Below are 16,402 nucleotides of genomic sequence, written 5' to 3'. Positions count from 1 at the left end.
TTTTTAACTTATGCAGATCACTTCTCAAGAAAGTATTTTTTTACACTTTCCCATAGCTGGTGCATTTCTCATGATAGCAAGCTCAAATTAAATTTTATAAGGATTAATATAGCCAAATGAATTCTGACATACACTTCGCTCTATTCACATTAAATGCCAAGGTGGAAAAATTCTCGTGGTCTGGGAATCAGATCATGAACCTTTAGGTTTTAGGACCACTGTGCAGAGCACTATACAATTCAGATTCCTTGATTCTCATGGCAATTTTTCTAAGGTTCATGGCCAGTGGCGCCGACTCCATGGGGCCTGAGGGGGCCCGAGCCCCCTCAAAGATTCGTTTGGGGGGGCGGAGTCCCCTCTATAATTCAAGAAAATAATTAAGTTATATTATGCTATGTGAAATCCCAAAATATATTGTTAATTTTTATTTCCCATGTTTGACGAAAGTCACCTTTTAAAATAAAGTCAACAATGTGTGCTGAAACAAATAATTATAAGGTTGAGCAGGTTAACTGAATCAAGTGGTGTGAATCATGGTAGTGTTTCGGTGCTGCGACACACTTTAAATTTAACCTCTTCCCGGGGCAAGACCTCCAATATGGGCCCCCTCAATATTTTTTATAAGTCGGCACCCCTGTTCATGGCACAAGGTGTTCAGCCCTTGCAGTCTACCAAGGATGACAACGCAATGGAATATGGACTTCTAAGAAGCCACTATCAGTGGTGAACCCACTAACAGTTCTAAAGCTCTGCTTGGCTGTAAATGAGATGCATAAAGGAGAGATGATGATCTACATTGGGTGCTTTCCATTCATGTGTCGACTCGCGGTAACTGTTTATAGCTCTCCAATTCCTACGCGTTTTTGTTTGTTGACTTGTGTCACAACAGTCGGCGACACACACAAAATGGAACACGAAAACTGCTATGCAAGTTGACTTGTGTCGATGAATGGAAAGCACCCATTATAACATCGAAAGTAGAAGTGACAGTACAGGTTCCGTAAAAATTACTACACCAATAAGCCTGTGTATATGTCTACAGTCCCCGTAAAAGCTCATGGCACTGCATAATGATGATTTTGGAGTTTGAGGAGGATTTTCCCCATAAACAGGTTGTCGCAGGTGGATGAGTGGCACTGAAGAATCAATTATTACCATTTTCATGGCTAACTATGAAACTTGTGATGTAATGTCAATCAATTTGGATGGCCTCGGCAATTTGCTGCTATGGATTAAGGAGGGGGCGTTGTCCATTCCAAGAGAGAGATGGGGAGGAATTGTGTAAGCACCGGCTCCATTCTACACTACGAGTCAAATCGTCTCAAAAGACTCGGATTCTCTTCACTATAAGTTGGCTGCACTGATTTCCATGACATATTTTTAACCTCCGATCCTCTCAATTACTTCTACTAATCATTTTCCCTCTCCTATTTTGCAAATTTGGAAGACTTAGCTTTAGAAAGGACTGTGCACAGGATGTGCCAAATGACAACACAGTCAGAGAACCAGGATACGCAGATGGGTACGCAAACACAGAAATTTAAAGAGAGAAAATAGCTTTTGCCCTCTTTGTTTACCCTGTGACGCAACTTGAGTAAATTGTCAAAAATGACGACGGAGCCAGGATAGGCGGCAACACAGCCTAAGTGGACGGTAGGAAGTGGCTGTAGGTCCTGTATGCGGCTTAATAGACAGTGTAAACCGTGTAAACACAGTCCCTGTTGGGATAAATTACTTACGTATAGGGCACCTGCTTGGACGAGCACATATCTATCATTCTCCCAAATCCTTTGCGATTATCGTCGTCTCAGCTGCCGAATATCACGCCATAAACACGAACATGCTTTGATCCACGCTTAACTTCGCACGAGATCCAACTGGCGGCCGACAGGCAATCACGTATATGTAAATAAACAATTGAACGACATGAAATACACAAGGGAAGGAAGAGCGAACTTTTCGACGTCAACAAGAGAGAATACAATAAATACTATATTATAGTGAAATGGCGCAAATGGTAAAGGTGGTACATGCCGTATTGGGGACACAGCGAGGAAAACACGATGAAAAACTCGGTATTTATGCATTTTCTGGGCACCCGTCTTTTTGCGATTTTTTTCATTATCTTTCTTATTGCGATTATCATTTTCGTAATCAGGACACTGTTATGAATGTATTGGACGAAAAAAAAATCGCAAAAAGACGGGTGCCCAGAAAATGCATAATTACCGAAATCTCAAATGAGAAATTTCTTGCGCAACCATTCCTGATGAGATTGCGGCTGGGGGGGGTTTATGTGTTACTAAATGCCGGGGTGTGCAGTGGGGGTATGGAATACCCACCAGGATAAGCGCGGTATGTGCGAGATTAATAAGTTGCGGAATTATAAGATGAATGTTTCAAAATGGTATGTTTTACGACTTTCTGGGGGATATTTTATTAATCCTTACACTATTCTTTTAGTAATATGAATCCAATTAAGTAAAAGGGATGAAACTCAAAAAGTTCTCTGAGCTCTGGGGGGGGGGGGGGGGGGGTTATCCCCCAAACCCCCCCTCGCTGCACCAGTGTTGTCTTGTATCTGTGTGCAATCATTTTAAATCCAACTTTCTTAAACTTTGCAAATGACTTGATTATTTTTTTATTATGACAAAAGTAAAGGTAGCTCAAGATATCTTTGCGCCCTCCCCTTGAGTTTTTTCTGTATCAGCTATTGGGTCATTTTAGAGTTTTTTTTAGATTAAAGCGCAGTTTCAAGGAACAAATTCACTAAATTATAAATAATAGAATCATGATATTATGCAATAAGCTGTGAAATTCTCACTTTTCATGGTATTTCTTCTTGTGACATTTCTATTTTTTTATAACTTTAATCTTGTTTTTAAGAGTCAGAATAATGCCAAAATCCATTTCCGGGCATTCAATTTCCTAAATTTTCCGTGGGAGGACCCCCGAATCCCTCAAGGTAAGGAGGGCCTCGGCTGAGGGCCCAGAATCATCCCAGGGTGCCCCCTGGGTCTGCATATGAACCAAGGGAGGAACCCTGGATCCAACACTGCTAACAGTGGATTTTCATTGCCCCCGTCCACACCAAGCACATCAGTTTCTTCACTTAAAAATAGCCGCTGCCAATTTGCTGACAAAAATCCCCCACTCATTGCATATACACTCATAATTACGAAGAGAAAAGCACATAGTATGCACTGTTGTTAGGGATCTTAGATGAGGGAATTAAGAGAGCCCTTCAGGTATTCCGCACAGGATAAATAACATTCGAGCACTGGTTAGGTTGAAAAATGGAGATTTATTAAAGGTTTGAGTTACTTATACTAATATAGCAGTGGCAGGAAATGATTTGAGGTCAAGTTATTGGCCTCAAGGAGAAAAGTGCCTGAGCCCATGCTTGAATACCAACTGGATAATTCTGCTTCTTGACTGTGGATGGTCTCGTACCTAAGAGAACCACTGTTACTGATAGTTGACGCAGTCCTGAAATGGACTTCTGAAGAATTCTTGAATGATAGGATTTAACAAGTGAGCATATGAGATCTATGAGGAAAGGTCTTGGCCTAAAGATTTCGTGAAGAAACTCCTAGTTCTGTGAGTAAGTAGCAAGTTGTAGAATGCAGAGAGAGTAATACTATTGGCCATATTGGCTAAGGCCAGTGATGAAAATAGTACTGAGGATTATAAATAAACAAATTGAGTTCATTATTTAGGCTATCATCAGTTTGGTGTCAGCAAGGGGAAGCTATAACCCATGATGCAATAGGCAAAATGAAGACCGAAGTGAGTAGTAACCAAGACTATAACCAAAATGTGTATGCTCAACTTTGCAGATTTTGAAAGAGCATTTCATATGATGGAGAGCTCTAAGTTAAAAGGCGTTCTCATGGGTGGATTTAGGGAGGGGCACGTCCCCTCCCCCCAGAGGCTAAAAAAATAGACAAGATTTTTTAAATGGTTATCATAAAGTTTGTTTTGTTTTGTGTATTACATCAATCATTTAATTTCGTATAAATAACTTTCATGAATAAATAGAATATTTCATACAGTAATTTATTGTTTTTAATCTCAAATATGAGAAGACTATTTAAATGTCAGGCCCATGGGATCCCTCAGAAAAAAATCCTGGATCGCTCTGGGGCATTCTCAAGAAAATGATAAGTGTGGGGATAGGATAGGGAGAGGATAAGTAGTGTGATTTGTAAGTGAAAAGGTAAAGATATGTAATATGCATTGGGCTCAGACTGAACAATGGTTGGTTGGTGACAGAGAATCAGGGTGAACAAGTATCGTCTGAGATGTGAGGCAGTTGGCTATCCACTCTCATTGTCAGTCTAGCAGATAAACAAGATAGCAGAGGAAACGTTAAGGTTAGTGAAGAGTCTGATCTTGGGTGTAGCACCTTGAGGTACAGAAACATGGGTGCAGAGGAGGGAGGATGAGAAAAGGCTGGAGGCATTCAAGACTTGGAGGGGAGTGGAGAAGTGCATTGAAAGGAAAAGGATCGATGAAGCAAGGCTGAAATAGGCATTGGGGTAGGGGAGTGCGATGCTGAATAAAAATGCCGAAAAGTAGGGAGGAATTTTAGGTACTTGAGGAAGGGGGAGGAAATTAATAGGATTCATACATACAATGATAGGTAGTAGGCCTTAATATGAATTGAAGATCAAAGTTCAAATTGAGAATTAGGGCTAGCAGTGGGATGATATGCAAAATACTTAATTTAACTTCCTCAAGCTTTAATAATGACTTGAGGGCTTAACTATCCAGGGTCTAACTCATGAAAAACATATGCAAGTTTCAAAGTAAGTTACTTTGGCCATACTACCATCAACTTTTTCATTAAAAAAGGGAATTGCTACATATCAATGCATACCATTCGGTCATCCTCAAATTTAAGTAAACATATTAAAAATTGCTTCAAGCAACAAATCTCACCAATTAATGAAGACTGATCAGAACATACATACTTTGTGTAAGGCAGCAATGCCACTCACTTTTTAGTTGTATCTTAATATTATTATTCCACTTCAAATGTACATATTAGGTGTAGATCTAAAGACTCAAAAGGAAAAATACCCTGAAATGCCAAGGCCAGAAACTGTTTTTAATTGTGGTTAAGGCCCAAGGGCACAAAAGCCCCCAAAATAGTGGGGGGCAAACTCTTTAGAGGGGGGTTACGTCTCCCTACCCCCCTTCATTTTTGAGCCCCATCATCATATAAATGGGTAAATAGAATTTCAATACGAATTTTCTCAGGTTTCAGTCTTCATTTAGTCACACTGGAAACTCAATTATTTTTAAAATGTCAATGATTAAAGAACACAAATGGTAATATCCACACTTTTAATTCAAAACTCAACAACCGATTATGGTTTCAACACACACCTTGAAAATGATATGTACAATGTGTTGAAACAACGGTCGGTCATTGAGTTTTGAATTAAGAGTGTGGACATTACCACTTCTATTCTTTTACGAGGGTTGTACCAAAAGTAAGGTTCCCAATGAGCTACAATGTTGAGCGAAGGTGCTAGGCTAAATCCCACAACTGTGCCGTGCGCAGTGGTTCCCCTCCTCTCGAGTCCGCCAGTCCGCGATTCTCTTTGTCGGTCATTATTGGCTTAGCAACCCTCAACAATGAAAGTGATGATCCTCGTCCCCGCCAACTGTGAGGATCGAGCAGTAATCCGATTTCTCCTTGCAAGGAAGTTAACGCCATTGGAGATTCATCAGCAACTGACTGAACTTTATGGTGAAGAGTGCATGCCCGTTCAGCACGTCCGCAAATGTTGCAGGGCTTTTGCTGAGGGCCTCACGGAAGTTCACGATGAAGAACGAAGTGGAAGACTGCCGGTTTTGGATTGTCCAGAAGATCAACAGTGAGCTGCTCAAAGATCTGAGGGTCACTGTCCGTGAATTTGTTGAACGCATTTCTGAAGCTTCTCACGGCACAATTGAAAGAAATTTAACACAAACGTTGGGTTATCGCAAGATGTGTGCTTGCTGGGTTCCCCTGATGCTGACTGACGGACTCATGGAGCAATGCCTTGACACTGATCGCAAATTTCTTCAACAATTTTAAGGTGGGGGGCAACAAGGAGAAGTTGTTGGTCTCTATCGTCACTGGAGATGAAGCGTGGGTATTTCATTTTATCCCCGAAACAAAACTCTTAGATGGCAAACGCTTCAAGAGCGACGATGAAGTACGAGCAGAGGTCACACACTTCCTCACCGGGTTGGCGGGAGACTTCTTCAACTTAGGGATAAAAAAGCTGGAACACTGTTTTTAAAAGTGTGTAAAAAAATGGAGACTACGTTGAAAAATAGGCAAAAGTGTAAGCTTTTCAACGATGTGAAAATTAATATCAATAAAAAAAGTTTTGTGTTTGTAAAAAATATGGGAACCTTACTTTTGGTACAACCCTCGTATCATGAATATATCGAACTTCCCCAATATTGTGCCTGTAACAATTTTACACATTAACAATGTCGGATTTTGTCCTCAAGACAGTGGCCTGAGAAAATGTCATCAATATTATCGCACGGGAAACTATAAAATCATACTAAAAATTTTACCTGAACTCTGTTCTAAATAAGGGGGCGGTAAGAGCTTCGTCTTCAGTTCATAAAATTTTGGTTAGCATTAAAAATCAGAGCGAAGTAGCAATGGACAAGGATGCAAATATGTAATACAGTGCAATGAAAGAGTGAACCTCGATCTCTTGATTTCTGGGGTGTAGGCGTGCTTATAGCTTCTCAAAATAATGCTGACAGAGTCAACGACACAAAAGACACACACTGTTCAATTCTGTGGTAATAGCAATGTTCTCGAGAGCATCCTAATTAGATTGGATAAAAAGTCTATTGAGAATGTGTCCCACACAAAATTCCTTGGTGCATACTTATGTAGTAGTAATATGTCCTATGAGATGAATATTGACTTCTTAGCCAACAAACTAAGTTCAATCTGCTATCTATTAAGACACCTTAGGAACTCTGTTGATTTAAATATTCTTCTTACATTGTATTACGGTATCTTTTATTCTCGAATGTCATACAATATATTTTTTGGGGCTCATCCCCTCATGCCTCCAAGGTGTTCACATTGCAAAAACGAGCAATTAGAATCATTGCAAAAAAACCTTTTGATGCTCCCTCCAAGCCTATTTTTAAAGCACTTAACATTCTTCCACTCCCGTGTGTATATTTATTATCAATTTTAATTTTTGTACGTTATAATCTTGATTTGTTTATGCTCAATTGTGATGTTCACAAATATGAAACTAGGAATTGTAATAACCTTCATTATCATTCCATTAGGACTAACAGATCAAAGCTGGGCCCACGCGGGCTGGGCCTCAGAATTTATAATAAACTTCCTGCGCATTTGAAATCAATTCAGTCGATGGAGTCATTCAAAAGGAAGTTAAAATCTTTTCTTCATGAGAAGAATTATTATTCTGTTAACGAATACCTATTTCATTCCTCCTATTAAGCATTAATATCCTGTGAACATACAATTATTTATAATCTATTATATATATATATATATATATATGCATTTTTTTCCTTTTATGACGTGTCTTATATCTTTTGCTGTAAGGTCTCTAGACAAAATAAATTATTATTATTAACCTCCTGCCTCCACCCATTGTTGCCACCCTAATTAGGTTGAGTTTTTTTGAAGATGCTTCTTCCCACAAGGCTGTACTCATGTCAGGGAAGGTATGGATCGCAACTAAACCAATCCTTCACCCACTGGCTTTTGCCTCAATGCCATTTTGCCAAATAAAATTCAACACAAGAATGTTTTTGAGCAAATTTTATTATGAAAAATCACCAATGACTCATGCACACATTTTCAGGCAACACTGATAAAAAGACAAAATTTTTCTGAAAACAAAACGGCTAAAATGGTTTAAAAAAAATAACATATACATAGGGACTATTAATAGTCATTGAATGACTTCTCTGTCTAATATCAGCAGTAAATGTTTTACTCACTACTCTCCCTATAAAAACCATACAAAATCAACAGAACAAAATTCAGGTTGAACACATGCGGACTGCAATAAAGAACCGTTTCAAAATGCTTATCTCAAATTTGCAGTCAATTAAGACATTGGATCTTATCCTAATAGACCTTTATCAGTGAAGCATCATCATTTTCTAAAAAAGTTTTCCCCCAAACCCCATCCCAAATTCAGAAGATACTCACACGGCATGCATTGCGTGTCTGTGCAATGTGTGCTTGCGCAAAAATGCAAGTGAAATATCACTCATTCAGTCGCTCAAGAGTCCAAAATGATACCCAGCCAGCACAGGGGATGTGGGAGTATTAGAACTGAGACGATCCAAAAGGATAGTGGAGTTGGCCACGCATATAGCTGGAAATTTGATTTGAGCTTGGGTTATAAGGTGGTTGCATATACTGATATTATGTTGCCAATTCACAGGCACTGGAAAATTTCGTTATGTCAGCTAAATACTCTGTGTGCATAGTGCTTACAAATAACTTCATATGGTTGCTTATTTGGCAGACAATATGAAATATAACTACATATGTTGAAAATTGGATGTCAGAGGATAGATATCCCTAATATTGGTCTCCTTTGCAGATGCATTGCAGGTAGTTTCTACAAAGGGAAAAAATTATGGGGATGGCTGACATTCACAGCACTCAAAATTCAATGACATTATATTGCTTTTACATTATAAGTACGTCACCATTCCACATCATGATTTGATTACTTTTTTTGGTACTTCATAGGTCCTGCTTATGCAGCCCATTATGCATGGATGGAATTCCTTTGAGTAAGAAACATCATGCACTAAATAGATATTTATATCAAAATTAAATCTTATTTTAAACAGATTATGGTTGAAAATGTCAGGTTCTATTTCATTTAATCGCCTGGTGATTTCATACATATTAATTCTTATGCTGTTAATAATTTAGAAAGAAGCATTCTCATCGGCTGTGTAGGCTTGCAAGAGCCAACCAGAATGTACTAAAGAAAGGGCAATTCCATTAAACTCGATAAATTATGGTGATGTATCGACAATGGATATCTGCTGGATCCTAATTTCCATTACAAGAACTCACAAATTCCTATGGTGATTAATTAATTATAATCGTATAGTTAATCTTGATTAACTGGACACTCATCATGATGCTATCATCAGTATACTTGAGTTGGACCCCAATGGATACTTCCTAATGGGATAAAGACTCAATATTGTAGTTGTGTATTGCTGTGCCAAATCACAATGTCATGGAATTTTTGGTTAGTTTACATCTTTCTTCCTTCTGGGATACATAAAGGGTGTGTATTCCAGTATCAAAGGATACCACATCCTGGGATTTTTGGATAGCTTACACCTTGTGCTGACTGGGTAATCTTTCAAACAGGAAAGGGCTATGGAATCGTGCACCACCAGAAACAATCAGACGAGGTTGGCGTGGAATTGAAGTTAACAAAACCATTTCAACTGGACTGAGAATCAAACCCAGATATGTACAAGTCTGTATATATTTGTGAATATACATGTAAATAGTAAATATGTATGTGCACAAACACACACACGCAGCAAACCGCAGAGTATACAACTGATTTCCACTTTGTACCACATTGGTGAAGGCAAGAGAAACTCCAGGATAATTCCAACACCATTTTCACATTTAACAATGTCAGAGAAAATATTGCTTTTATTATTTCACGCCTCAGTCATACAACATGAAATAAATTAAACTCATTCCTTTACGAATGAAATTGTGCAAATTATGAGACTTTTATAAACGATAAGCAAACACCTGTCATCACGGGAAAACATTCCACCATATACACAAGTATGAGCAAATTTTGTTCCTTTTTTGGCCAGCATCACAAATATATCTAATGCCTATAATTACAAGTTGAATAAGCTATTAATTGACTTTGGAAATTGGAAAGACAAGATTATAAAGGCTTTCAAAACTAAATGGGAAAAGCTTCATCTCTCTATCCAAAACTCATTTCAAATGTTCAGGTGCTATTTGTTACCAATGGGAATGTAATATATTAATTAAACAAATCATAAAGGCAACCTCATCTATGGAAACATGTCAATAAAGAAAATTTAGAATGAATAACAACATTAATATATCCTGGCCATAGCTGGCTAGAAATAAATATTTACACAAAACAAATAAAATAAGATCATGCAGCAAAACATAACTAGATTGTTTAGTTCTTAAATCTTGTGCTATCAAAACTCTTCCAATACTTCCAACATTGGCTTCATAATAAAGCCCTTCAAAGACAATAAAGCTACCACAATGGTAATATTCCTTGGAAGTTAAGGAATGTTGTTATTGTTGATTTCTGAGGTATTTCTCAAATGATTTCAAATTCTGCTAATATTGGTCACACGTACATTAAGCCAAAACTGTATCCTCTGTTTCACCTAGTTTCAACCTGATGAGATGTGCATTTCAGGAGCAAACATGCATGTAGTCAAAATATTTTCATTTGTCCAAAAAACTATAGGTAGGTATTTTCAGAAATTGCTCAAACAACTTTCACGCAATTATTTTCTGAAATAGTAAATATTTGAGCCTTGCAAAAGTCATGATTGTAAAGCAAAATGAACAGTATAAAACATTTCAAATGACATGAATAGGTACTTCATGGACTCCGCCACGCACATCAACAAATAATAATTCCACTCTTGAATATTATACGAGGTACTTTAGACTCTTTTCATGGATCGAGAAAATGGTTTTTTTACAGACTGGAGCACAATACAAGGTTATTGGTGCTCCTAACTGAGGGTTCATGTGACCATCAGATATATTCCTTTGAGTACCTTGTATAAAACTTAAGTATAAAAAGATGACACTCCCCTACCCAGAAATATATAATATATATGCAGATATGACATTTTAATTCTGGATGTTTAAGTACCAAATATCAGCATATTTGGTAAAGTAGGAAACTTCAAGTAAAAAAAATTACTTTTTCACTTCAGTCATTTCAAATCTTTTATGCTAGTAAGATTTCGATTAGGAAGATAGCACAATGGATAGATTTCAATTTTGTACTAGAAGCCTACACTCAAACTACAACCATTACTTCCTCTTGCAAGGGGACACAAAGCAAGAAGATCAACAAAATACGGCATGAAAAAACAGCGGTTGGTAAGACCACATAAATTATGGGCTCATTCACACAAAATCACAATTCTTTCAAGACTTTGGCAGATGGAACGGAAAGATAAGGGAAAATTATAAGATCTTCCCCACACAGCGATTTGCTCTTAAGCGTAAAATTAGAGAATAACTAAATAGCCGCTCACTTTTCATGAGCTGGTGACATCATTAGAGATCTGGTCATGGGCCAATGAAGCGAGGGGCAGGAGGTGGCAGCTGCCCCCCCTAAAAGCTAAAATCACAAATGTCTTCAAGGAAAATAATATTTTTTCAAACAAATAATTTTAAAAACTTATAAAGAGCTATTACAGTTTCCTTAAAATGTTGGTTTCATTCACTTTTTCCATGCTTAAATCTTACCTATAACTTGAACAACCATGGCTTGCCCCCCCCCTAGTTTTGATCCTGGGTATGCCCTTTGTTCTGGTTTATTTTGTCATTGACCCTTACGCTGCGGCTCATTCTCCCGAAAGCTTCTTACAACATGCAGCGGAAAAGTGAAGGGCTTGGTTTGTGGGACAATAAACTCTATCACTTCCTGGAAAAAGAAATACTTATCTAAAAAAGTATGATTCACCAATGGTCAGGAGACAAGACAATCTTCCCTAGGAAAGGGTGATAGTGTGGGAAAGGGACATTTCACCCACGGCGTGTTACTGGGAGAATGAAAAGTTACGTTCACAGCAGCCAACCGTGCGATCGTACAAGGTACGTTCACAGCAACGAAAGGGTTACAGGAGAGCCTTTCACTGAGGGAAGGAATCGCTCGCAAGATTGTAAACAACAACGAATCACATGCGGCCCATGCTCAACCCCAAGGAGTAAAGCAAACAGGCAGTAACCCACACAGCAGGCATTCATAATGTCATCCATTAATCTGCGAAAGGGTTAAGGCCGTCCATTTTTCACCTCAAAAAGTGGGAGACAGATCAAAAAACAGAAAAACATGTGTCACATTCATTCTCAATCTCTATCACAATTGCCTATGAAATAAGTTTGGTGAACGAGCCCATAGTTTTGAAAACAACAGTCAGTGCATCGCCTACAGACTGAGGATAGACATTGAAACCAGCAGAATTACAATAAATAATGTTTCAATCCTAGAAAAAACAGAATGTCATTGGGATTTGTATTGCTTTCATAAGTTAGCCTTAGCCCACAGCACGATCATTTTATTCAGCCGGCAATAAAAAAAATTCTCTCTAACAATCATCATTCTCTAAAACCGCAGGCTCCCAAGATGGACCAAAATTTTATTTTACACCGCGCTCGAAAAAACGTTTCAAAAGGAAAGACTTAAGTACTCCATGATGGAATAAATGATTTCTTCACACAAAAGGAAACCAACTTTCCAAGCTGCTACCACATGTTTTGCCCCCAGCCTCCATCCGCAACATCCGCACACTGTAAACATTGGATAATCTTCCTATTTTTTCACTTCAGGCACTTGAAGGGGTGAGAATCTTGAGGTTTAAAAGTCACCAAAAAATGGGGAGAGAGAGAGAAAACGTCCCCGAGACGCTTGCGTGGCGTTGCTCACAAGAACCTTTGCAGGCTCTGTCTGAGGAACTCCTTGGCCGGCTCGTAGAAGTCCCTGCGCAACACCACCATCTCGGGCATCTTCCTGAGCGTGCCCAGCGCAACCGAGTTCGACTCAAACACCACGACGGCCACGGCCAGCAGAGACACGGCCACCACCACGCACGACGAGACAAGCACGCGCACAAAGGGCCGCATGCCGTGGCGAGACGACATGAGCGCACGGAGACCCGCCCGCCCCCCACCGCCACTGGCGGCGCCACCGTCCACCAGGCCATGCATGCCACCACCGCCCACACCGGGCCCAGCCGAGTTCATCCCGCTCGCCCTGAGTGCGCCAAAGGGCACAGGTGCGTTGTCAAGGTGGCGCCCGTGCCCAGTGGAGCTTTGTTGGTGCGGACCGAGGTCCAGCTGAGACTCGGAGGATGAGCGGTCGAAGGAGTCACGGAAGTAGTAGTCATTGTAAGTGCCAGGGCTTCCACTGCTCGACTCAAACCCAGGGATGCTGTCGTCCTTGCCTGCATTTGGTGGAATGAGAGAAAAATTGAATGAGAACTTAGTAGTAGTGAGCACTCAATCCAGTCAAAGAACAGGAATTGTGGTGAGTCATGCTCATCCTGAAAAGAGATCAGAGTAATGCCCAAACTAATCCTTCCCGCGGTACTTAAAAGCTTTAGGCTAAACACTCTTGAAAGCCCCATGAGAAGGTTAATTAGAACTGAATAGAAATTGTCTTTTTAGGTATGTGTCTATACTTAAATTTATCGAATAGAAAATCAGCATTGAGATCTTAAATTCTCAATACTGATTCCAACAATCATAAAATGATCTCAATTCCTGTTACCGATACCATCAATGTTTTACTTTAGTGGTTAAGTTTATGCTAAACACCCTTAATTTTACTCATTGCTTTTGAAACATTTATTTGCATAAAAATTTCGTCCTAAGATGTTCACAAAAATAAAAATTTATTTTGGTAATAAAAAATTATTCACTGCCACAAATAAATAACAAAACAAAGACTTGTAAAATTGAAAGGCAGTAATAAATATCCAATAATCATCAGCATAAAAATACCAAACAATGGATATTATACATAAAGCAAAAGAATACATGGAGATAACAGATGAATAAACTTGTTAATTATTATTTTGTAACTCAAAAATAATGTAATGAATCAGTTAAGCTAAAGAAAAATATCAGACGAACCTAAACTGTTAGAACAAAAGACTACAACTACTTAAAATAAAAGGTCATACCAGGATTTATAGACCATTAGTCTTTACTGAACAAGTAATTGTTGCAGATGAGAAAATTTATCCAATGTTATAATTATACTCAGTATTATAAAAATATAACTACATAATGTTGATGAACAAAAAATGTGGTGTATTGCATAGGGCAAAAAATGTCAGAGGGCATATATTATTTCACTATTATATTTCTCTTACACTTTGAAATAAAACTTAAACAGTTGTTTCTGAATGACACTTTGCTATTTATATTTGAAATAGCTAGCAGAGACAGACAAAAATAGGAATAAAATGGATAGCAGTATTAACTTAATGTCATAATTCTAACAAAAACATAAAAAATTGCTTACTGTTGTGCGAGATGAACATGGAAATCATGATCAATACAAGTTCATCTATGAAACTTACATTTTAAGCGTATTTCAGATTTTTGTTTAGAAAGGCCAGCATTTTAATCCTCTCCGAGTCAAAATGATTTCTTTTTTGATCCAAAATATTTAATTCCTTCTGCTGAGAATAGTCTTTTGCTAAACACAGTTGATGGTGGCACATACAGATATTTTTGTACAACTTGCTTCAGTCTTAAAAGAGGACTGGGAAACCAGTAAGAGTCCAACATGTTGGATTGAGTCATCGAGTGATTGAGTTAAGTGGTTGCTCTTGCAAGTATTCTCAAGCAAGCTCCTCCGCATGCCACACTAATGTTGGCTGCTGCACAGGGGATGACTGGGTCATTCGCATTGCAAATCAACAAGTTAGATGTCATTGTGCTATACTCAACTCTTGACACTAACTTGTCATAACTAGCCTTTAATTCTCACATACTAACTTTATAACAAGTTAAACGATTTTAAGATTTTTAAAAACTATTATAATTATAATCTGTTATTTGCAATAATTACCACCAACACTATACTCTTTAAACATTCAAATATTTCCTTCTCCACCTCATCCAAAGCTGTTCTCGTGCATCGAAATAAAACAAATGAATAACTTACAATTCCTGGGCTTACCAACACTTGCAGTCAAATTCTGCTATGACCAGTGGCGGATCCAGGATAGGGACAAAGGGAGGGGGGGGGTAAGTAGGGGGTAACCTCTCAGCAGTATTGCGGATCCAAACAAAATTACCGTTCTATATAATTAAGTTGGATATTCAAGGGGGGCTACCCCCACTTACCCTCCCCCCCCCCCATAGATCTGCCACTGGCCATGACCGATAGTAATTACACATCAAACTGGGACCAAATGTCGCGTTCAAAAAACATTCTCATTATAATTCATGTTTTCAAAACTAAAATAAGGAGGATTATGCCACAAGTTAAATTAGTTTTTTTTTTTAGAGACTGAACTCTCATTCAGAGGCGGATACAGATGGGGGGCGCAGGGGGCGCGCGCCCCCCCTTTGCGGGACCGCTCACATTGCCGAAAATTGTAGAATCACAGTTGTAACTTTTTTGTATCGTAAGATATTGACTTATGTACGTGTATAATGAGTTTAAATAAAACTTTATTCAACTTCGCACGTGGATTGATTAATTTTTTATTACGATAAAAGTAAAGGTAGCTCAAGATATCTTTTGCGCCCCCCCCTTGAATTTTTTCTGTATCCGCCACTGCTCTCATTGAATATGAAATAAAACAACATGGCAGTCAACAAGGAGCTGCTTGAAAGTATGGAACACAATAAGTAAGATTGTCCATAACTTGATAATCATATGGACATGTATGGGAATGCATAAAATAAAGAGCCTAAAGGCACGAAAAAAATCTCAATCCAGAAAGTGGCATGCTTTAAGTGTCTTGCCATATCCAAATAATAATGGCTCAGTGCAAATAATAAAGGCACTAAAAGAAGAAATGCATTCACTACTTGCAGACATGATGATCACCAACCACAAGCCGAGCTGAGCGACATCTGTGCTTTCTTTGCATCACATTTAGAAAAAGAAATGGGAGGCACAAAACATAACCTCACCTTCTGTCATGACAACACACTGCACATTCAAGGCACCAACCAATTTATTAGTTTTCTAACAACATATGTACTTATATATATTGAATGAACACATGTATTGAAATCAAGAAAGTGTGTTTAACCAAAGAGATATCACTTGTGCACTTAAAACCAATCAGAAACAAACATATTTCAGGCAAAAAAATGCATTGTTTTAGACTAAAGGTATCCATGTCCTTGCTGAAAATTTCTCTGCATGTTTGCCAGTATTCATCCACGTATGTTGGCTTGGCAGACAGTTTTGCCTTTTTACTTTTTGTTCAGCATTTTTAGGTCAAAGGCCCAGGTGTTTGCCTAGTAAAGGGAAAAGGAGCCAGACAAATAGAAACACCTGCACATTGGACCTAAAGATACTGACACAAGGAGATTGGGTTTTTCAGGTGTCTAGAATGG

The 16,402-nt window shown here is 38.5% G+C and overlaps 1 protein-coding gene across 5 annotated transcripts in view; it reads right to left on the bottom strand.

Annotated features, from left to right (window-relative positions):
- Positions 1-12,109: 12,109 nt before the first annotated feature.
- Positions 12,110-16,402, bottom strand: part of LOC124169237 (FERM domain-containing protein 5) — a 107,531-nt gene continuing 103,238 nt past the window's right edge. For all 5 annotated transcript variants that reach the window (XM_046547785.1, XM_046547784.1, XM_046547787.1 and 2 more), the window contains one exon: positions 12,110-13,257. In XM_046547785.1, the coding sequence (XP_046403741.1) occupies positions 12,737-13,257 (521 nt within the window). In that variant the 3' untranslated portion in view covers positions 12,110-12,736. The remainder of the gene's footprint in view (positions 13,258-16,402) is intronic.

The sequence above is a fragment of the Ischnura elegans genome, chromosome 12 (assembly GCF_921293095.1).
Source record: "Ischnura elegans chromosome 12, ioIscEleg1.1, whole genome shotgun sequence".
In the NCBI taxonomy this organism is placed as follows: domain Eukaryota; kingdom Metazoa; phylum Arthropoda; class Insecta; order Odonata; family Coenagrionidae; genus Ischnura; species Ischnura elegans.
This window is presented reverse-complemented; position numbering and strand designations above follow the sequence as displayed.